Source organism: Macrobrachium rosenbergii, chromosome 49 (genome assembly GCF_040412425.1).
Source record: "Macrobrachium rosenbergii isolate ZJJX-2024 chromosome 49, ASM4041242v1, whole genome shotgun sequence".
NCBI lineage: Eukaryota > Metazoa > Arthropoda > Malacostraca > Decapoda > Palaemonidae > Macrobrachium > Macrobrachium rosenbergii.
The window spans coordinates 7,786,211-7,810,990 of record NC_089789.1 but is presented as its reverse complement, the minus strand read 5'-3'; the positions used below and the strand labels follow the sequence as shown (position 1 = coordinate 7,810,990).

Below are 24,780 nucleotides of genomic sequence, written 5' to 3'. Positions count from 1 at the left end.
TATTATAACAGTAATTTTAAATTATTCTCCTACATTAAAAGTATGACAGTTTGGAATAGAATCGTAATAATTCCACACTTATCATAATTTTACATCATGTATTACATGGCATACAGTATTACAAAAACTTTCGACTTCTAACAAAATATATTCCTAATATCCTCAGATATATGATTTTTTTTTATTACAATAAGTGTAACTTTGTTTCAATATGTAACATACAGTACATAACCTAACCACATTATCAATATCTTTACACCATATTTTCCTTTTACTTGGGCAACTTGATAAGTCTCTTCCATTTACCTATCAAGGGCACACTATAGTTATGTGTTGGTCCAACTTTCCTCTTTCATGTGGCCTCCATGACAATTTATTGGTGACCTCTCCTGCCTATTAACTGGTCATCTCTGTGAGACTCTGAAGCATCTTTTGTTGTCAAACTTAATATCTCTATGGTGGCGCAATGGTACGATTCTTGGCTACTGGTCGAGAGGGCCTGGGTTCAAATCCAGCTGCTCACTAATGGCTCGATTGTGCCACTGCAAAAATCTAGCAGCCCGTCAACCTAGTGGTCCGAAAAAACCTGAGAGGTTCAGTAGGAGAATAGGTACCAGCCCTCGGGCTGGGGAGTTAAACAGTGGGCCTAGCAACACACTGGCCAAGTGTCACAGGCATTGGGACCTGTCCCCCACTGGCTTGGCCTAAGAAAATCAGCGCCTGCCCTATGAGCCTACAGAGACCCAGGAGGACTTTAAATGGTGTTTAACAATTCTGGCATAAGGCTCTGATAGCCAAACTTCCGGCTTTACTCCTTTCTGCAATATCTGTCCCATTTCTCCACCTCAAGTAATGTTCCACATGTTCTATTCTCTCATATACTCTTCATCAATGACCTTCCCCACCCTACTTCTTCCCAACCATGTTTTCACAGATTCTACAATAATTAATATTTCTTCTACCTTCATTTCTCAGCCCTCATTTGTTGTTTACACAATTTTTTATTTGCACTTTTGCTGTCTATCAACTCTTATCTAAGCTTATTTTAACACTGCTATGTTTTCTCCTAAAATTACGTTGCTCTTTATGTCACCTAGTCAAACTCACTTTTTAAGAAACAAATCATAATATAATTTGCAATAACATGCAGTGAATTAAAGTATTTTTACATGAGCATTAGGTTTTGAATGTTACGTGTTGCAGAAAATTTACTGTAGTTTTTATAAAATTACATTTTTATAATAAAGTTTTATATATATACTTACCAAGTAATTATATGGCTATAATTTCCACTTAACGGCAACTTACATTCAAAATTTCGCAGGTAGCGCTTCAGTATAGTTTGTGTAGGTGATCAGCCCGTCCCACTAACGGAATACTGGAACGACCTAGCAAACAATTCTCATTCATTTTATGCCTTATGTCCATCAGAGGGGAGGAGGGTGGGCTCCGATTCTGTAAATACTTGGTAAGTATATATAAAACTTTATTTTATTATAAAATGTCATTTTTACATAAGTAACTTACCAAGGACATAGTATTCTACTCCAAAAATATTAAGTCATGTAATGAATTTGACATTGAAAAGTTGCTAGCACTGAATACAAAGCTTGTCATTCCTTATCAGTTAAGAGAGCCTGCAGTATAAAACTGCAACTGGTTGACGCTCAACTTAACCTGTAGTGGCGTGGCGGTAGAGCCAAGGGTCGCATCTACTTAAGTGGGGGCTTTGTAGCGAAGGAGTACTCCAATGGCTACCAAAGCATCAGTAGAAGTTATGCAGCTAAGGAGTTATCCAGTAGCTAGCAAAACTTTAATAGGTGCCCTTGCCCTGGGCGCAGTACCAACGTAAAAACAACAGATACACTGTCACCTACACTGAATAACACCGCAACCCATCCACTGAGAGTGGTGGGTGCTCCAGGTACTTTGTACCTCCTGGCTCCTAAAAAACTCTATACCTCACCAAAAGGTGAAGAGAGAGTAGGAGAAAATCTTATGCTTCCTCCTGCCATACCATGCCAGTCACTATCCTGTGGTACTGCAGAAGTTGCATGCTACTTAATTGGCGCCAGTCTGGAGTTGGTGCCAGGCGAGCTGTGGAAGCTCGTGGATTAGTATAAATATCACTGGTGCCAGACTCACTTGGCGCCAGCCGAGCTGCTGGGAGATCATGAAAGCCTTAAGCTCTAAAGTTGGCGCCAGACTGTAGCTGGTGCCAGCAAGCTGAGCACCAGGGGAGCCCATAGCTCCTGGTGTTGGGGGTTCTATAGCTGGAGCCAGACTTGTAGCTGGCACCAGGTGAGCTGGCTGCCAGGCAAGCTAGCAGCTCGAGGCTCTGGTAGCTCTAAAGCTGGTGACAGACTGTAGCTCACAACCGAAGAGCTGGGTGCCAGCAGAGCTAGAAGTTCAGGTTTCACTTCTTAAGATAGTGAGATGTGAAGGACGATTATACTTCCAGTAGGTCGATGTAGAATGGAAGTAATGGCCATGTGTGTCTGTGAGACATGAAGGATGATATGCTTGCAGTAGGCTGATGCCAAATGGAAGTAAGGGACATATGTGCCTGAAAGCTGAAAGCTAAAGATGTAGAGGCTGCTCAGATAACCTTATCTTTCACTAAAAGAAGGCAAAGTTGTTGTTCTGAATCTGAGTGTTTCAGAAATTCTCTTAAGATGAAGGACAATGCAATCTTAATCCAAAAAGAGAGGTTCTTGACCAAACATCAAAGGACAAGAAAGCCCTCTAGACTATCAAGTCCTGTTCAGGTAAATACCTTAAAAACTCCAACTGGACACAGAGTTCACTCTTTCCCTTAGAGTTGGTAAGCGCTCCTGGGTGCTTGGAGCATGCGCTGGCACCAGGCTGTAGCTGGTGTCAGGCGAGCTGGACACCAGGCAAGTTAGGAATTCAGGAGCTGACTGGAGCTCCTGGAAGCCAAGGATGTCCGTTAAGCTCTAAGGGAGAAAGAACGGAACTAGGTCTCGGATGGATCCTCATTCTTGGCTGAAATCAGAGGGAAAAACGAGGATAACACATCTCTTGCTTCCTACCTGGGTGTGAAAAAGGCTTGCGAGGTCTCTGAGAAGATGAAAGACCCAGGTCTCTGTGCTTAACCAGAGATAAGCATAGATCGGTACCTCTTCAAGGAAAGCAAAAGAACCTAGATCTTCTCAGAAACAAAGAGGTAATCTGCAGCAGGGTCAGAGGTGTCTAAAAAGAAGAGACGAAGAGTCTGAGATACCAGCTTTGGAAGACGACCACTAAGTCTGGGAGATGGAGGAAGAGGGTGACTTCTGAATCTTGTAATAACATCTGCAACGCGTCTTGAAGACTCTTCAAAAGACAATCCTATGGACAGTCCGGCACCTGTCTGGGCAAGAGCGAACCCCCATGGTAGTATCTGAAGCTAGGTTGTTTGAGAAGACACAGTTTTGGGGAAAGATCTTGAAGAGTCCACCAGTAACTGGAAACTAAGCCTGAGACTGTTCAGGACTTCCTCGACCCATGTAGAAGGTTCCTTGAAGAAGCAAACAGGTCTAAGGTTGGCTTGCTTTATATAATAAAGAGATTCTGACAACTCAAGGGATCGAAAGGCCAGGATGAGAAGGATAAGCTTCTGAGAGCCCAAGTACGTCCTTCGACGCTTAGTCCCTGAATAAATCAAATGACTACAAGACTTGACTGATCTGTCAACAGAGGAAGAACTCTGGTGATTGGTTGAGAGGAAATGCTGGATCCAGCTTCCCTGCTTAAGTAGATGTGTTAGGACTGAGGTCTAATCCAAACACACTACCATAGAACTAGGGTCGAGCAGTACTAGGGCCGTAAGAGAAACTTTAGCTCTCCAAGGTATAAGTGAGGTTCCGTTCTTCTTGGGGACCAGGTCCTGGACATCTTCCCAGTTCTTCATATGGGCTCCTTTGACCTAGATCTGAGGTGTTAAGAATAAGACTGGAACTAAGCTCAGCAGAAGAAGGAATTCCCTTGCACAAGTCATGTTCAGACAGCCACCACTGGAAATCTGACTAAAGAAACCTGGGCTAAGAAACAACATGGAGGTGTCCGACTGTGTTTCCGTCCCGGTGAAGGCTACTGTCAAGAGCCGCCAAGCCCCTTTTCTTCAAAGATAATGAAGTCAGCTGAATGTAAAGACTCAAGTGATGCCCAGACAAAAGGTGAAGTTAAATGCAGGAAGAGCTAGTAATCAGGAGGTCGAAGCAAAGACTCCCGATTGGGAAGCCTTATCCCGAAAGGTGGAACTAAACAATTCTCTGGGGTTCGGACGGGGATCTGGAAGAGTGCTCCCTGCATATCCAAGCTCCAATCCAATCGCCCTGGAGAATGAGTGAAAGAACTATTTGGATCGTCTCCCTCTTGGCCTTCATCTACTGTCTAAGAGAGAGAAATGAAGAACTGTGGTCAGGCAGCCCATCGTCAGGAGCAGAGTTAAGAAAGAATGTTCAGCGCTCCGAAACTAGAGTCGGAACGTCGTTGTTTGGGAGCGACAACCTGTTGCAGCTGTGTGAATCTCACAGTAGAAGAGAGCACCAGAAATCTCCTTCTAGAGAATACAAAACAAGAACGGAAAAAACTCTTCCAAGTCCATACATGACAGGGCACGGAAACAATCCAAGGCGCTGGGTGCTCTGACACTGGACACTAGACTTTTGGTGGACAGTGTAACAGGCCAACAAATTACTAAGTTGGTGCTGAATGGTTTCCAACGAAGCAAAGAAATGGACAAAACCAACATAGAAAAGTGAAGAGGTAGCGTCTGTAGTTCCGAGTGTGGTGTCAGAAAACTTATAGCTGGCTCAAAATGGACAGGAGGACAAGTGGACCTAGGACACAGGTGGCCGCGCAAACATTAGAGAGAGAGAGAGAGAGAGAGAGAGAGAGAGAGAGAGAGAGAGAGAGAGAGAGAGAGAGAGAGAGTGTGTGTGTGTGTGTAATTGTCGTTAGTGAGTGCTTCGGTTGTTGGAAGAGGGATGAGGTCGTTAGTTTGTTTGCGGCGCTGTCTGTCTGTGGAATATATGTGAAGGATTTTTTCGGTTTTAGAGTGAGTTTTGAGTCAGAGCTAGTGCCAGTCAGTCCTTTTTTGGGTCTTAAACAGTTTGTTTGTGTGCTGATTCAGAGTTGTTGTTTTTCCTTGTTAGTGTGCTGTTCTTGTTGCTGTATGTTCGTGAGTCGTGTGTTTTTCTGTTTTGGTTTGGTTTGTGTGGTTTTGTGTGCTGTGTTGGCGACTGTGGACGCCTTACTCCATCTTCCAGCAACCGAGGACCAGGGTGAGTGTTGTGTACTGTTTTTTTGTGGTTTTGAATTCCGCCACATAATATTTGGCAGCTGGTATTGCAGCTGCAATTGAGATTGGTGGCTGGTAGTGTGACTGAAGAGAAGGATGGAAGAGGAACTGGTAAGGTTGAGAGAGGAGAATACGTGGTTGAGGGGTGAGAATGAGAGATTGAGGAGTCAGTTGGAGGAGGTGGGGGGAATGCTAAGAAGTGCAAAAGAAGAAATGAAAGGAGAGATGAAAGAGTCAGAAAAGAGAATGGAAGACAGGATGGTAGAGAGGGTGGATAAAAAGTTGGAGGGAATGATGAAAAGTGTGGAAGAAATGGTGAAAGGTATGTTCAAGGGTGTTTTTGGAGAAGGGGCTGTTGGAGGTAGGTCCTCTGGAACGTGTGAAGGGGCAAGAGAGAAAGAAAAGGAGGAAGAAGTGAATGGAAGCGTGAGTGATGAAAGTGATGTGGAAATAGGAAGTAAGAAACGAGAGAATGAAAGGCAGGGTAAGGAAAAGGGGAATGAAAAGCAAGGGAAGGAACGGAGGGAAAGTAAGGATAAGTCAGGGGAAGAAAAAGGGAAGAAGGGAAAGGGAAAGGGAAAGGAAACTGGTAAGAAGGGTAAGGAAGTGGGAAAGGCAGGAAAGAAGGGAGAGGGTGAAGGCAGTAGTGATAGTGAGGTGGATGGAGGTGAGTGGATAAAAGTGGATAAAAAGAGGGAAAGAAGAGTGTAATGAGTAAGATGAATGTAAGTGCGGAAGTGGACTCTTTGTATTCGGAAGAGGGTATGAAAGGACAGAGTGAAAGTAGCGAAAGTGAGAGTGAAAGTGAGAAAGAAGTGAGAAAGGCTTTGTATGTGAGGGAGGTACCGGTGTGAAAGGTATAATGAGTATGGAAGTAGGGATGTGCATGATTTCTTTAGGGAGTATGAAAGGTTTTGTCAGGATAAGTATCGGGAAAGTAAGAGAGTGTGGGCACGAGAATTAGGTGAATATTTGACTGGGTTTCTGCTTGATATGTATAGGGTTATTATGAGTGTGGGGATGTTGAGTATGACAAGGTGAGAAAGCTAGACTAGTTGAGCAAGCGAGGCGTATGAAAGCGAAAGTGTTAAGTATAAGAGGAAGAATGAATTTGATGAGGCAAGAATGAAAGCTGGGGAAACCTTGTCACTGTATGCTTGTAGGCTGGAGACGTTGGCAAGGAAGTTTGGGGATGATGGGATAGATGAATGTAAGGAGTTAGTACGGAAGTTGTTAGGGACAGTGCCAGATGGAGTTAGAGAATTTGTGAACTTGAAGCGGAAGGAGAAGAAAAGATGGACGAATGAAAGGTTGACTTGGGGAGAAATTTTGAAATTGTAGAAGATTATGAGCTTGACAGGGTTATAAAGAGAGCAGAAGTGTAAGTGTAAGGGCTGGGGTAGATGAGAGAGTGCCAGAGTTTGGAAGCTTTAGGGATGCAGTGTTGAGGGGTCCAATGAGAATGGCCGATAGTGTAATAGATAGGAGTGTAAGAGCAAGTAATGTGGAGGTGCCAGTGAGGATGAATGGTGGGTTTGTAAGGGAACAACGGGTTCGATGGGTTAGGGATAGTAGTGTACAAAGGGAAGGTTGATGAGTGGAAGTCGAAATAAGTGTTTTAGATGTGGAAAGGAAGGACATACAAAGAATGAGTGTAGGTGGGCTTTGGGAGCGTGTTTCGGGTGTGGGCAACCGGGACATTTGGTAAGGGAGTGCACGAAAGATAGGGGTTAAATGCTACAGGTGCGGACAGGTGGGTCATATTGCTAATGGTTGTAGGGGTACCAGTGAATGTAATATGTGGCAACTGTGGTAAGAATGGGCATTATGCGAGAATGTGTTCAGAACCGAGAGCGAAGTGTGACGAATGTGGAATGGAAAGGCATGTATCAAGTGTATGTAGACGAAAGAGGGTGGATCCTCCAGGATGCAAGCGGTGCGTGTGATGCATGTACGTGAGGGGTTGTTGCATGAGGATCAGCAATTTGTTTTGATAGAGTATGGTAAAAAACGTAAGAAAGGGAAGAACGTAAGTAAACTGAATGGTCGTAAGTTGTGTGATAGGGGTGTGAGTGCCAAAGTGGAAATGAGTGATAAAGCGTGTAATACGGATGAATGGGATGGTATGGATAGAATGTATAGCATATGCGGGTTTGATATAACTGAGTTGACTGAACGTGTAGGGGTTAGTGAACGGTTGGAGGTGAGCGAAAGTGTGAGAGTAAGAGAGCGTAGCAGTAATATACGAGTGATTGAAAGCATGAATGAATCGTTGCAAGAATTGGAAAGGTCAATGAGCGAATGGGATGGGTTAGTTGAAGAATTGGGGGAGGTATTTGGGAACGAGTTAGAGGGTATAGATGAGATTGTGGATGAAACTGAGAGTGGTAATAGTGAAGAAGATAGCGTGAATCTGAGAGAGAATGGAGGAGAAGATGTGAGTTTGAATGTTGCTAGAAGAGAGAATGATTCTGAGAGAATGATTGCGTGTTCGCTGAACGCGATCTAGAGGACCTGCTAGTGAGCATCCGTGGGTGTTGCGTAAAGGCGATTTGAAAGAGGTGTGAAAGGTGTTGGTTGGGAAATGCTAAAAGGGGGAGAAATATAGAGGGATGAATAAATTTGTTTTTATTTAGCATTTCCCAACGTTTTTGAGAGAGAGAGAGAGAGAGAGAGAGAGAGAGAGAGAGAGAGAGAGAGAGAGAGAGAGAGAGAGAGAGAGAGAGTGTGTGTGTGTGTGTAATTGTCGTTAGTGAGTGCTTTGGTTGTTGGAAGAGGGATGAGGTCGTTAGTTTGTTTTTGGCGCTGTCTGTCTGTGGAATATATGTGAAGGATTTTTTTGGTTTTAGAGTGAGTTTTGAGTCAGAGCTAGTGCCAGTCAGTCCCTTTTTGGGTCTTAAACAGTTTGTTTGTGTGCTGATTCAGAGTTGTTGTTTTTCCTTGTTAGTGTGCTATTCTTGTTGCTGTATGTTCGTGAGTCGTGTGTTTTTCTGTTTTGGTTTGGTTTGTGTGGTTTTGTGTGCTGTGTTGGCGACTGTGGACGCCTTACTCCATCTTCCAGCAACCGAGGACCAGGGTGAGTGTTGTGTACTGTTTTTTTGTGGTTTTGAATTCCGCCACAACATGAGCTCAGACACTGGGCACTCGGACACATATGGATGCTCGGAACTGGGCTCTTGGAAGTTGGGAGCTTGGAACTCGGACGCTCAGAACCTGGGAGCTCGGAACTTGGGAGCTAGGAACTTGGGTGCTTGGAACTTGGGAGCTCGGACCTCAGGAGCTTGGAACTCGGAATTTGGGCGCTCAAAAGTTGGGAGCTTGGAATTTAGGAACTTGGAAGTTGGAAACTCGGAACTCGGGAGTTCGGAACTTGGGCGCTTCAAACTCGGGAGCTCGGAACTCAGAATTTGGGCGCTCAGAAGTTGGGAGCTCGGAATTTGGGCACTTGGAAGTTGGAAGCTCGAAACTCGGGAGTTTGGAACTGGGTAGCTTGGTACTTGGGCGCTCTCTGACTCTGTCCAGATTCGGAGAGCAATGACGACAACCACTGATGCAATAACACTGGGAAATACATCTTTACAATGGCTGAGATAAATAAAAAAAAACGCTACTGGCATCACTAGTCTACACTTTGATCCATAACTAACCACACTGGGATCCCAAAAGTGTCAATGGAGCCTCTTGTCCACACAGGAATCCTAATCTTGCTCACACTGGGATCCGTAAACCGAAAAACGTCATTGGCGCCACTACGGCCAAGGTAAGCACATCTTCGTGGACGCCTTTTCAATGGCTGTCTGTCAAGACCTGCAGACAACAGGCTTGACTGAGGGGTAACTATCCGGAGGCAAAACCCTTTCGGACTCACATGGACCGACAGTATACCTCCTCCCAGGTTTGCAGGGGAGTTTGAAAGGGACTGGGTTTAAGAAATCCGATAGGGCTGGATAGTTACCTCCTCCACTACACAGCCAACAAGATGCCATTCCAGTGGCTGTCTGCCGATACTGGGACCGCAACAGGCTCAACTGAGGGGGTAACAACCCATGTGAAACTCCCTGACCTCCCTTGGACTCCCAGTTTGCCTCCTCCCAAGTTTGCAGGGGAGTTTGACAGGGACCTTCTGTCTAGGAGCATCGGGGGACGAGTAGTCACCTCCTCCACTGCACTACACTTCACTATAACAAGGTTAACATCTGTTAACCAACACACAAGACTGGCAAAGGTATAGAAAGGGAAGCAAGGGAGCCAGGTGTGGGAACATGTGGTAAGATGGCTAATAGGAGAGAATTGGCAGTAGGGCGCTAGCGCTGGCACCGAGTGCATGAGAGAGGGTGCTGGGGGTGAAGCTGGCACCCGAGATCAGTGCCAGCAAGGTTCGTAGCGAGAGCTGGTTCTCGGCTGTCAAGAACATCAACTCGTAGCCGCCAGCAAAAACCCCCAATTCTCTCCTTACTACTTTCTGCCTAGCACTTTGAGTTCTGCAAAGGAAGGTGTGACAGTTAAGTAAAAAATTTATTTACTGGAGGCTTCCAGGACACATAGGTCTGGTAAATAAATCATAACTGCAAAAGTTACAGGCTTAATGAAATGGCAAAATACCCAAAAACTACTTTCAAGGCAAATATCAGCGGCTTATGCAAAGCATTTGGCTGATAAACAAATCACAAATTGCCAAAATTATGGGCTAACAAAAGATAGTAATGCAATGTCGTAACATCTGAAAATTACTTTAAAGCAAAAACATTATCGGCATCTCGCCAGTAGCCTACGGTCAGTACACAGTTCATGAATTGCAAAAGCTAATGCCTAATGAAAAGGCATAATATATGCCAATTACTTTATAATGGAATGCTGTAACATCCGAGAATTACTTTTAAGGCAAAACTATTATCTACAGCTCACTAATATATTAAGACCGTGAAACAATTCATAAATTGTAAAGGTTATAGCCTAATATACACCAATTATTTTATAATACAGTGTCGTAACACTCGAGAATTACTTTTAAAAACAAAACTATTATCAGCGGCTCACTAGTTGTTTACAGCCAGAAAACAATTCATAAATTGCCAAAGTTATGGCCTAATGAAAATGCGTAATATACAGTTTACTTTTACAATGGAATGTCGTAACATCCGAGAATTACTTTTAATAGAAAACTGTTATTGACACTGCCAGAAGCCTAACCGGTAAACAAACCATCAATGCAAATGGTGTCACTTACTGGTGGCTTGATGATGATTGAATCACATAAAACAAAATAAGAAAAAACTCATCCTGGAAGATTTCAGCTTGAAGGGTACAATATACGCATTCCGACAGTTGATTTAAATATGAGAATTGTTTGCTAGGTCATTCCAATATTCTGTTAGTGGGATGGGCTGATCACATACACAAACTATACTGAAGTGATACCCGCGAAATTTTGAATCTAAGCTGCCGTTAAGTGGAAACTATAGCTATGTAATTACTTGGTAATTACTTATATAAAAATGTGTTTTCAGCTAAAACAGCCTGATTTGCAAACAGCAGGTGTCATTCATACCCAAATGGATACAAGGCCGTATCATTTGGTGAACCAGTGGCAAAACATCCCTAAGCTTTTGGAAAAACATCTGCTATTGAAACATGTTACATCTTATAAATTGGCATGGTAAAATTAACTTACCTAAAACTATGTAGAAAATTTCATAAAAATATTGTATTTTATCTCAAATATAATATATATAGTAAACCCCTTCATTAGCATCTAAATGTGACTGGGAAACTACAAATGTACAGGAAAATATACCAATCCTTACATTTCATACTAAAGCGGGGACCAATTTCTTGAAGGGAATAATCCTTTCCTCCATCAATCTTCTTGTAAGTGTGCTGCCTGAATAAAATCCAGTCATCCCAGTTGATGAATGAAACAACACGAGTGCTATCTTCTTTTGGGACGGGAAACAAATACTTCAAAATGTTTGAAGTCTGAAAGGTAGGAAGTTCCAAATTATAACCAGACAGAAATCATTCTGTATACTGTATTATTATCAGAAGAAAAAATTAGAAGAAAAAATCACTGTGTTCAATTTAAAAACTATATTCAATAAACACAAAACAAAAATTACATGAAATATTAAAAAATTACAATATTTCCTAAATCATAACCTGCTGAGGAGATAACTAACACTGTCATTCACAAAATTATATGAGCATAACACAAGCAGTTACCAAATGAATTATATATAACTTACAAAGGGGAAAAATACAGCTTCATTTATAACACTACTCGTAACTAAGCGGTCAAATTTTAATCTAAAAGGTTTCACACTGCTGGAGTGGATTTGGGAAATCATGCTATAGAATAGTTACTGAGATGTGATGCCTACTGTTTGGAAATGCTCAGGTATCAATGACGAAGACAGTTTGGACCAGTGATGCAAGGGGGTGAGGAACAGCTGACCAGAATAGTAGTAGATGAGGAAATAGGAAGACAAAGGCCAGAATGAAAGCCCAATATATTCATGAAGAAAGGATACAGGTGAAGTCCTAACACAGTTGGAGCTAAAGGTAAGAAGTCCCTAAGATAAAATAGCAAAGAAACTATGTCTAACTCTATATAGGGAACACCCGATTTAAAAAATCTTAATGACTGTCCTCAACGGGATAATTCTGCTAATTAGCTCTTCTTAGCAAAACAATTAGCAATTAGAAACAAACAGGTGGTTAGGTCTGCAGTCTTCAAGGGCTCTGGTAAGCCGAGTAATTACTCGGTTGGCACACACCATGAATTGGGAGCACCTTTGCGAGAAGGATACACCTGAGAAGAGCCAACACTACTTTCACTCCATTATTCTAAACACTGTAACATACCAAACAGTACAGCAACACAAAATGAAGAGTGTTCCGACTCATTCAGAATAAGTATAGCATTTCAAATCATCAGTGTTGTCGTACAGCCTAAACGATCTGAAACGTACTGACCCAAATCGTAGCCTAAGTCTTATGATACGACACCCAGGTTACTTCACTTCTATGTTAGTTTAAATTGTGATTATATTAATTCATTGCATTGTGTATATTAACTAAACTAACAATATGAACTTACTATTGGCGTATTCAATTGTTCTTAGCTCGACGTACAGTTAGACTGGCGTAAGCACAGTCTCTATTTCACTACCCTCATCTAAAGTACACCTCAAGAAATTCTCCTTACATTTCGATATGCATATCTTCTAAAGAAAGTTTCCCTAAATGCACTTTAAAAGGAATAAGAAAACTTAAATGGATTTGTAGACACCGACAATTATGGCTGCATCCTAGAGTCCCCCACTAGCTACATCCACACCATGTAACAGCTATGAAGCGACTGCCTTCGAGGTCGTCTTTGACCGAAACCAAGCCTTCGACTAACTACCATGCGACAACCAATCCGGTAGTTAAGCAATACTACAAGTATAATTACAATCAAACACGAAACAACTAAGACAACATTTTTTACTACTGAATACAAACAACAAAACATAATATCCTTCTTCTACATAATACCCATTTCCACTTTATGTAAATTTAAAGAGAATACTTAAAACTATACTACAACTTGCGGAAAAGTACAATCTCTCTTGTAGAAGTTTCAACATACTCCCCCACAAGAAAACTTATGCCTACATTATTTACAATAGTCCTGTTCTTATCAATGCCTTTCTGGCCTCTGCAGCTATTTGAGCAGTCCTTCTGCTCGGGCAGGTGCTTGACTGAATGTCATCCTTTGGAGGATTAGTTTCCCTTATCTCCTGCCACAGCTCTGGGGGATAACTTAATTGCAGGTCTCAGAAGCTGGCTATGAGCCATTCTTAGAGTAGTCACTCTTGGGACCTTGTCTCTTCCCCTGTGTAACTCGATCACTTGGCCCAACTTTCACTTGCTCCTTGGCCCCTCGTCATGAATGAGGACAACTTCCCCTATCCTGGGCCAAGAGCCATGCTCCATTCCTACTCAATGGGTCTCTCTTAGCATTGTTAAATATTCCCTCTCCCATCTCTTCCACAAGTCGTCACACAACTTGGATATGTATAGGAATCTTTTCTCGGTGAACTCTTTCTGTCCACAGGTAGGGTCACTGGAGATCTCTTCCCAATTTACTACTTCTCTTGGGAAGGACTTGAGCTTTCGTCCAAGGATCAAATGGTCAGGGGTTATAATTTCCAGCTGATTCAAATCCCCAGGCATGTAACTTAATGGTCTGTCATTGATAATTCCTTCCAGCTGCACCAGCACACAAGTCAGTTCCTCAAAACTGAGCAAGGCTTGGCCTATGATCTTTTTTAGGCATGACTTCAGAAGTCCTCTCAGCCTTTCCCATATAGCACCAAACCATGGTGCTCTCGCTGGAATGAACTTCAGTTGCACTTTATATCTAACAGATGTTCTTTTACCCTGGGATTCTCCGACATGGCCTTAAGGTATTCTGATGCCGCTACAAACGTGGTGGCGTTGTCACTCAACATGAGTGCTGGGAAACCTCTTCTGCTACAGAATTTTCTAAAACTCATGAGGAACGAGTCACAGGACTGGTTATCAACTAGCTCCACATGTATGCCTCTGGTTATCAGGCACGTAAATAAGATTATATAAGCCTTCTCAGGGCTTTGTCCTTTTCCCTTAGTCCATAATGCACCGGTGTAGTCCACGCCTGTGGTATTGAAAGGTTGCTTACATTGCACCCTGAACTCAGGTAATGGAGGAACTATATTGGGCCTATACGACCTCCCCTACGTTCTCCTACAAATAACACAATGGTGTATTATACTCTTAGTTAGTTGCCATATCTGTGGGATCCAGAACTCCTGTCTGACACTCGCCAGAGTGGCATTTACACCCATATGAGCATTAGCATCATGATGTTCTTTAATAATTACCCGAGTAACAAAGCAACTCTTTGGCAATAGTATGGGAAACTTAACAGATTCGGGTAGCTGTGCGTGTTCTAGTCTACCCTTACACCTTATTACCCCGTTGCCCAGGTAAAGATTCAACTGGTGTACGAGAGCCAGTTTTGGTTTTCTTTCCCCCTTCATCAAACTCTCGTATTCCTCTTGAAAGTACTCTCTCTGTATGATGGCAATGGTCTTATTCTTTGCCTCTTGGAGTTCTTCCAAGGTCAATTCACCATGCCTCTTCATACTGACTGAACTCCTACAATTATTCAAAAATCGCAGGATCCATGCTGTGGTCCTATAGACCTTTTTAACCTTGCTGAATCTCTCCCAATTCAGCAAGTGAGTATTACCATTCATGTTGTCCCCTACAGTACTGACCAAAATGTTCTCTTCCTTATCCTGCATAAGTGATCCACTAACCCATGACCTATCTATTGGCCAAGAGGAATTTTTTAACCAAGGGGGTCCCTCCCACCAGAAAGAACTATCCAAGATCACTTCTGTCCTTTTCCCACGTGTCAACCAGTCACTGAGATTATCATCTGTAGGCACATAAGACAAGACCGCCTCTGGAATTAAAGAGTTTATTTCCTATACTCTATTCTTCACAAACACAAGGAGAACACTTTTCAATACTAGCCAACTTAGGGCGACTTTACTGTCCGACCAAACGAACAGTTCCACAAACTCATCCTTCTCAAACGATTCTTTAATAAATTTGGCCATTCTTGCTGCTAGCAACAATGCCATCAATTCAAGTTTCAGAACAGTTAATCCTTTAATAGGAGCTACTCTTGCCTCTGCCATCATTAAATGAGAGTTTTCGTTCTTTACTCTGTAAGCTATACAACTATATGCTGACTCACGGGCATCGCAGAATATGTGTAAGGAATCCCCCTTTCCTAGGATAGTATTCCTAGGAAAGAAAATATCAAGACATTTTTCTAAGACTTCGGATAACTCAACCCATTGGTTCTGTAACGGGCCTGGGAGTTGTTCATCCCAATCTAGTTGTTGCTCCCACAAGTTCTGCAGGTATATCCTTGCCTAAAACTTCAGTAGAACTTTGAGCAGGTCGGCTGTTATGTGTGGTCTCGTCCACAAGCAATCGTTCAAGCTCAACCCACCTTTCCCCTGTCTAACCGAACAGTCAAATACTATCCTAATAGGGGTTGTTGCAGTGTCCTTTTAACACCATGATGTGCCAAGAAATGACAGTCTTCTGTTTTAAAATATTCCACTCTCTCTATGAACCTCCTATCCTCCTGATCTTTCAGGATTTTCTGGCAGTGTTCTAGATGCTGAGTGTTCTTCTGAAACTTGACCCACTGTTGTTTTAATCTGTTTAAAGCCAACCCAAAGTTGGAAGTTAATCTTCTTTTACTGCCTTTCCAAGGCAATGCCACAACAAACTGTTTGTCAATTCCAGAATAAGTTATAGTACTCTCAAAGTTCTTTAATACCTTGTGTTCCCGTTCCGTTATTTCACTGCAGTTAACACCTAAATGATCCAAACTCCACAAACTTTAAAGATCTTCCCTTGGATCCTTTAATTAAATAGCCACTTCAGCCATAATTATGTTGTCAGTTTCCACTGCCAGTTTTAAAATGGAAACCAAGTCTCCTTGGTGGGAGGAGAACTACATGTTCCGGTTACCATGTAACCAAACATGGTTGGTAGCAATATCAAATTTTCCAATTTTCTAAACCCTGGGTGTAAGATGTTGTACACATTGTCAACCCCTATTAACAATTCAATAGGCAATTGTTTCTCTACGGGTAGATCAAAATTTTTATCAGCCAAGTTGATTTTTGTTTTACACAACGACCTTAAGTTCTTCTTAACGCCGAATTTCTTTGTATATTCTGGTAGCTCGTCTACCACTATACAATCCATATTTATTAATCTATCCCAAAGAGGTACAGCAATGTTCACCATTTCATATTCCTTAACTGGTGTAGTAGTCAAGTACCCTCTCAATGATATGTTTTCAACTCCCTTGCTTTTATAGTGGAGTCCCTCAAGAGCAGATTTCTTTATAAACGATCTCTCGGCACAGGTATCTAACAACCCTCTTTTTCGACAATGCGACCTTTTCTACCTTTTAGGGTTATTGTGGCTGTAGGTAGGATCAACGTCCTAGTCGTCTATTTCCCTGTCCGGTATTTGTCAAAGAGAGAGTTCCAACTTGTACCCCACCTACCTTTGATTTATTTGGCTGGTTTCTATTGCATATAACACTATGATGTCTAACAGTGCAACCATTATTACAACCTTGCCTGTCACAGTCGGAACTGAAGTGTTTACTGGATGCAAATATGAAACACAAGCCCAGAGCTCTGAGTCGTTCTATCTTTCCTCCTCTGGTTACATAAGATTTACAGTGTGTCCATATGTGGTTGCCTCTGCAAAGTGCACATCCTTTAACCTGGTTTACCTTGGCTTTGTTTGTACTTTCTTTAGGCCTTGCCGATGTTTTTGGTCTCACAGACTGCCGTTGTTCTGCTGCGAAAGCAGATACCGTTGTCAATGTATTAGCTTTTGCTGTTTCAGTCTGTGGAAAAGCCTCGAATTGCGTATTTCTTCTTAAGATATTTTTTAAAGGTGTCAAATTTCAGCCAATCTTCTCCACACCTTCATTTTATTATTTCACTTACACTACTTGGTAGCTTGGTGTAGAGCAAGATGGTATATAATTCACTCAATTCCAGTTTTTCACTCTCCAGTGAACTTATGCTGCGTTCGAATTGCACTCTAAAACCTTGTAGCAATTCTGCATCTGCCTTGGGAGTCTCAGTTTGGAAGAGTTTTCTAACTAAACACAACTTGATTTCATCTTTTCTGCCATAGGTCCCTTTTAACAAGTTCACTGCTTGCAAATATTTATCACCTTCTAATTTGAAACCAGATATCAGTTCCAGAGCTTCAACTTCCAATAGGCCCTTCAGATAAGAAAACTTCTGTATATTTTCAAAATCAGTACATTGGTGTACTGATACTTCATAAAGTTCCCAAAATGAATTCCATTCTGTTACATCACCATCAAAATGTTTGAGGTCTCATTTGGGCAACTTCACAGCAGCTTCAACAGGCGTTATCGGTGCACTAAGTTCACTTCTTACAGCTAGAAGACTCGTGATGGAGGAATTTAGTCTATGAATTTCAGTGCCTACCTTTAGGCTATATTCAGCTTGATTCACAATTGGTCAGGTTGTTCTCCAGGATCTGTTAGATTCAATATTTCATTACCCCATTCCTGGACTTTCTGTAAATATTCCTTCAAGTAGTCTCTCAATGAAGAAATACTATTGATATCACCTGCATCAATAGTGGTTTCAACCTTTTTTGACCAGTTAGCTATCACAGACTTAAAAACCCCCTGTGTCCTCTTCAATTCTCCTAGGTCAAACATCTTAGCCTATAATTAACCAACACCTAATATACAAGTTCCTAATTACCAAGTGTACAAACCGCCAACTCCAAAAAATAACATACTGTATATACCGTGTTAGCAAATATATTTAAAAGTTGACTAAACTTCAGATCAATTAATGGTAGATCACTACTGGTTATACTGTGTATATATATATATATATATATATATATATATATATATATATATATATATATATATATATATATATATATATATATATATATATATATGTATATATATATCTATATATATATATATATATATATATATCTATATATATCTATATATATATATATATATATATATATATATATATATATATATATATATATATATATATATATATATATATATATATATATATATATATATATATATATATATGTGCCCTTTGACTACACATACATATATACAATGCACAACAGGGTTTATTCCATATCTAATCTCACCCAAGCATCCCAAAACTCACCATAAATTTCAAAAAATTAATATTTCCTTTCCATTGCCTACAATTTATAAAGAAGGAAAAAATAAATTTACGAAGTGGAAATGCGTCAACCATCATTTTGCCTAACCTAACTTAACCTAACTTCTGGGTTGGCGTGAGCACAACCTGGTATTTACCAATCCTGACTAAAGGCATAGGCAGGCATCAGCTGCTTCACATAAGTGACTCGCCAGTGTCTTATAACTATCATACTGGAAATGTGCTCTATCACCAGCAAAGTCTCTTTCTATTAACTGATTGAAAACAAAAGTTATTTCTCGGTTTCTTTTCAATAAATGGTTTAGTAGATTTTTTCATGCTCGGTATCTAACCCTAGGGATGTTTCTAGGAGCATTACGAATCTCTACACTAACTACTAAAACCTTACAGTTATACTGTGGATACCTTCCAATCTCTCTAATAGTCCTAAGATCTTATATTTTACTTTATTGACCAATTCTGGATCGTCATCATTAACATCAATATTGTTTCCTCACACTACTCCAGATTTCCCAAAATTGCGATAATACAAGGGCTGTTTTAGTCTCACATCACTTTTACTACAGCACCCTGTCATAAAATGACAGATGTTTCACATGAGAATGCCCTATCACAGCAACCTTTCACTCTATGCAAAATACGTCAGGATAGGCCATAGCCATTTTCTCAACTTTATTTTATTAATGTGCAATGATCGAAAAGTACAACAAAAAGAAAGGAAGGTTCAAATTCCCACCGAGTTATCAAAAGTCAAGCCACAGTTAGGCTAGGCAATGAGTGACCGAGTTTATTCTACTATTCCATGTCGGGCTAGGGTAACACGTGACATTCTAATATGGCCGTCACCATTAGCCGGTCACATCTCTATCTTTATCACCAAATATCACAACAATCCCCAAACTTTCCTAAATTTTAACTATACTGATCTCTGATACAGCAACCACGCAATGTAATCCTGGTCACGGCACCATTTTATTCCGACTCATTCAGAATATGCATAGCATTTCAAATCGTCAGTGTTGTCGTATAGCCTAAACGATCTGAAATGTACTGACCCAAATCGCAGCCTAAATTAAGTATACCTTAGTTTTACCAGACCACTGAGCTGATTAACAGCTCTCCTAGAGCTGGCTCGAAGGATTAGACTTATTTTACGTGGCTAAGAACCAATTGGTTACTTAGCAACAGGACCTACAGCTTATTGTGGAATCCGAACCACATTATAGCAAGAAATGAATTTCTATCACCAGAAATAAATTCCTCCAACTCTTCATCAGCCGGCCCGGGGGAATTGAACTCCGGCCCATCGAGTGACAGTCCGTAGCTCCACCGACTCACCCAATGAAGGGCCAAATCGTAGCCTAAGTCTTATGCTACAGCACCCAGGTTACTTCACTTTTATGTTAGTTTAAATTGTGATTATATTAATTCATTGCATTGTGTATATTAACTAAACTAACAATGTGAACTTACTACTGGTGTATTCAATTGTTACTAGCTCGACGTACAGTTAGACTGGCGTAAGCACAGTATTTCACTACCCTCATCTGAAGTACACCTCAAGAAATTCTCTTTATATTTCGATATGCATATCTTCAAAAGAAAGTTTCCCTAAATGCACTTTAAAAGGAATAGGAATACTTAAATGGATTTGTAGACACCGACAATTATGGCTGCATCCTTGAGTCCCCCACTAGCTGCATCCACACTATGTTACAGCTATGAAGCGACTGCCTTCACGGTCGTCTTTGACCGAAACCAAGCCTTCGACTAACTACCATGTGACGACCAATCCGGTAGTTAAGCAATACTACAAGTATACTTACAATCAAACACGAAACAACTAAGACAGTATTTTTTACTACTGAATACAAACAACGAAACATAATATCCTTCTTCTACGTTAATACGCATTTCCACTTTACGTAAATTTAAAGAGAATACTTAAAACTATACCACAACTTGCGGAAAAGTACAATCTCTCTTGTCGAAGTTTCGACAAAACGATTTGTATACAGTATTGCACAAAAATACAACTTCAGGACAACCACAAGAGAGTGTGAAAGGAAAAACAAGAACTAAGGAACTGAAGATGGTGAAAAATGAGGACTTAATAATACTGGGAAAAATGAAGGAAAATTTGGTAGCAACAGGAAAGGAGGCCTCTACTTTCATAAATTTTGGATGGCCTATAAGACTGCTCCAGAAAGTGTCAGCCTTCCAGTTTTAGCATGAGATTTGGTATGAGGGTACTAATCCCATTCTCTTCTCCACTCCATGGAAGCCACTACAGTCTAATAACTAACAAGTAACTAAATTGCTCTAGTCAGACTAAACTCCAAACATTTATGGGAATATAATGGTTTCAGCTTGTAAGAGCACTGCGCATTTTCTAGCTAATACATGGGTTAATAAATGTACATGTATAAAAAGTACTTTAACTTACACTGACATGAACCTTGAATAATCAAGTAAGGAAATAAACTATACTCACTCGAACACCTAGAGAGGATTTGAAGTTCTGAAAGATTAGGTGAGGATACTGCTCTGACATTGTGCCAATATCAGGAATATCATGACGCATAACAACATCAGCCAAAGTGAAGTATGCCGTTGGTCCACATGGTAAATGGCTAATTACCATTGCATCTGGTCTGCCTCTGTTGAAAAGTTCCATTACCATCAGTTTCCAGACATAAAGAAAAAAAAAAAAAATAAAATTTGCAACAGTATTACATGTCACAAGTAATGATATGAAAAATAAACATATATGGGGACATTTCCGTTTCTCACCCTTAGCTCAGCCAATGTGCTGAAGATAAGTGTTTTATCTCGTACATATCTTCTCAATATTCATTAATTTTCATCAATATTTTATCCATCATCTCAAGATTACCTGAGCAGTTTAAAAAGTATTCAAAATACAATCTAACCAAAAGATTAATACTATTAGCCTCTGTAAGACGATATGCTCCTCAGTAAGAAACGAATCGATTCAATCCCTAAAAAAAGTAAGTCTTATAAGTGCAATTCTAGATTAAAATACCAATCAGTAACCACACTGCCTCTATTCCAGTGTTATGGTATCATGCACTCAACGCCTTGAGAGGATTCAATACCAAATGAACATACCTTCTGTCACCAAGGTGATTCTGGACACCAGTTCTCTAGTGTTGTACCAGATCAGAAATCTCTAAAAATAGTAAGCTTATTTACTAGTTCCCAATTTAACCATGCTGCTGCTGTATCACCCATTCCCAATATCTTCCAAACCTTATAAATACAGGCACCAAGAATACAGTCTCATTGTTTTAGTTGCAAGACAGAGAAGGATTAGTCACATTACAACTAATGACCCTTCAGCCAGTTGCAAGCCAAAGGAAATGGGGAGGGTTACATTTAACAATTTTAAGGTATGCAAAAAATATGAACTGGCTTCCTAATACAAAGGAGGTCCAAGGAGTTACTGGCCTTCATAAAAAATAAGGTGAAAGAAGCCCAGTGAATATTGGAACAAGATGAAAAGTGAACTGTTCTGTATTGGTTTATGCATAGTATACATTTTTATTCTATAATGTGGAACCTTGAATTGCAAAATCAACGCTTTTAACCTGATTGTTTGTATGCTTTAAATAACAATATAAAGAGGTATTTTCAGACTGTATACCTATGTCAAGGCAGAACAATCTACACCCTAAAATTAACTATTAAATTTAGTTACCCATGAAAATGCAATGGGACAATTCAGCCCATTCAGCAATTAAGATAGTGAAAAGAGGAAGTTGGAGTGGTTGGACAGCAAGATAAAGAGATAATGAAAAGTAAGGAGATAAAGTACTGTACAAGGATCTATAAGTTGGAACTGGAAGAAAACCCCACTGTTGCACTAACAAGTAATAGCCTTAGAGGCTGGGTAGCAAGACTGAAGAAAGAAAGCAAGAATGGAGGCAAAGTAAAAGGCTGAAAAGTGGGGGCAGTTAAGAGCTGAAGGGATGCTGCATATGCCCTTTAGTAATGCTTACAGTGCACCAAGTAAGGTGCACTGATGCCACTAACCCCATTTTGGGGATTTGGATATCTAAATATAAGGCGATCCAACCTGCCAAAAATATTATATTCATATCTCATCTAAAGTGTAACTGCTTGTTGCAAGTTGTGAGGACCATATTTTGGTAAGATTTTCATAAAAAACCCAAACGCTATTCTTTGTGTAATCATGACAGCAATCAAACCAAACTAAAAATGAAACCTCCTCTTTTTTTGGGGAGCTATGTGATGTTCTCAGGGTTGTTAGGGAATGCTGCACACCAGAGTCCTTATATTGGTGATAGGTATTGCTCAGCTTCAGTAATTTCAGTCAAGGAATTTTTTAAAAATCACAAATTTTTAATCAATCTATTTTTCCTAACATACAAACCCGAAGTCTTTACATTAGGGAAAATTCTCTTGCACTGCTGGAATACTGATTATGAAAAAATTCAAAGTAATACCATCAAGGTATGGCGGAGACTTCCTTATTTTCATTACCATATACTATTATTATACAGTACAGCAAGTTCTAATGATTCAGACATTTCATCATCACTCTCACTGCCTACTATTCTTGAAGTCTCCCTTTAATATTTATATTTATCTATTTGCATCACTACAACACAATAACAATGCAATTCTTTCCAATGACTGATTACTTCATTTTCCATGTTTTTCTTTCTACTGTAGACTAGTATTTTAAGTACAGTTCTTACATATAATAATTTACCTTAAAGATTTATGTTTTTCTTCCTACTGTAATTTATAGTTATAGTACTATTTCAGTGTTATGATAATAACAAGTTTAACTTAAACAATGTGAATTTGCATTTTACGTATTGCTCTCATAATAAAGTAACATGATCAAAGAAGGAGGTATGAATCTTAGAGTTCATACCGCTAAAGGAGGTATGAATCTTAGAGTTCATACCGCTAAAGGAGGTATGAATCTTAGAGTTCATACCGCTGACCACTAGCTGTGCGAATGAGGTGGTGTGAGAAAAATTATGTCTGTTGAGAATCAAAGCTGGTACAACTGTTATACTTTCTCACAGTCAACTGTCATAAAGTACTCAGCATATTCATATCAGGCAGCAGAACAGTGTCTGGCATATGGCTCCCAGACATTTCTTCCTCATCCAGCTTTTGAGTTTTTTTTTTCATGTACTTTGCACACTTTGTGGGTCAAAAAAGTCAAAGTAGACAAGTGGCTGTAATAATACCTCCTCTGTGGTTTAAGGCAGACCTGACTTACAAAAACATTTGTAAAATACAGGGTTTGTACTTGCATAATTACAAATCAATGGACACAACTATGACATTTTTATGATAAAATAAAGTTTTATATATACTTAGCAAGTAATTACATGGCTATTGGTTCCCTGAACTACGGCAGCTTAAAAATTCAAATTCGTGCGGCAGCGCTACTATTGTTCGTGTGTAGGTGACAAGGTCCCGCCCACTATCCGGGACTCAAAGGAACAACTTAGCAGAGAGGTCAATTCGTTTCATGCTCTAATGTCCATGCAAGGGGAAGAGGGCGGGCTCCGATTATGTAATTAAAACTTTATCATAAAAATGTCATTTTTGTTGTTTCCTTACCTGTTGAAAGAGCTGCTGCAGGTAGGTACTGCCTCTGGTCGGTGCTTCTCTCAACTTGTAGTGGACATGGCAGTGTAGCCAATGGTCGCCCCTATGTTAGTGGGAACTTTGCAGTGAAGGAAGTACACTGTACACTGACAAAGTTTTAAAAGGATGCCCTTGCCCTGGGCGAAGACCAGAATGCAAAATAACAACACTATCACCTACCCCACAGATTTAAAACCATAACCCAACCATTACAAAAATAGAAAATGGTGGGTACTCCAGGTACAAAGTAACCCCAGGCTTCCCGTTGACTCAAATTTCAAGTCAAGGTGAGTGGATAGCAAAGGAATAGAGTTCCCTGTGCTTCCTCTCCCAGCACCATGCCAGCCACGGATAAAGGTCCTAAAGTGTTACAATTTTCAAACATGGTCTCTATGTCCTTGAGGTAGCGTGAGGTGAATATGGACTTGTATCTCCAGAGTGTCGACTGTAAGATCGTAGAGAGAGACAAGTTATGTCTAAATGCGAGGGAAGTTGCGACTACCCTAATTTCGTGAGCCTTGACTTTAACTAACAGAAAGGCTTCTTCCAGGATCTGAGAGTGGGCTTCTAATTTTAACTCTCAGAAAAAAGGATATGGCATTTTTGGAGAGTGGGCGAATTGGGTTTCTTACAGAGCACCAGAGGTTGCTTGAAGGTCCTCTAATCTTTTCTGTCCTATGAAGGTAATACCTAAGACACCTCACTGGACAGGGGAGTCATTCTTCTTCCTCAGGTCCTAAGATATCCATAAGATTCTTGACAACGAAGGATCTAGGCCAGGGTTTAGAAGGGTCCTCGTTCTTTGCGAGGAAACCCAGAGAAAGAGAGCAGACCGAGTCCCCTTGCACAAAACCTATTCTCTTGTCTATTGCTTGTAACTCGCTAATACGTTTGACAGTAGCGAGAGCCACTGAAAACAGTGTCGTCTTTGTGAGATCCCTGGGGGAAACAGAATGGAGAGGTTCG

The 24,780-nt window shown here is 40.6% G+C and overlaps 1 protein-coding gene across 3 annotated transcripts in view; it reads right to left on the bottom strand.

Annotated features, from left to right (window-relative positions):
• Window positions 1–24,780, bottom strand: part of LOC136832050 (U3 small nucleolar ribonucleoprotein protein IMP4) — a 47,498-nt gene that overhangs the window by 1,143 nt on the left and 21,575 nt on the right. For all 3 annotated transcript variants that reach the window (XM_067092575.1, XM_067092577.1, XM_067092578.1), the window contains exons 6-7: window positions 20,651–20,816; window positions 11,110–11,281 (exon numbers count right to left, since the gene is read on the bottom strand). In XM_067092575.1, coding sequence (XP_066948676.1) covers window positions 11,110–11,281; window positions 20,651–20,816 — 338 coding nt within the window. The remainder of the gene's footprint in view (window positions 1–11,109; window positions 11,282–20,650; window positions 20,817–24,780) is intronic.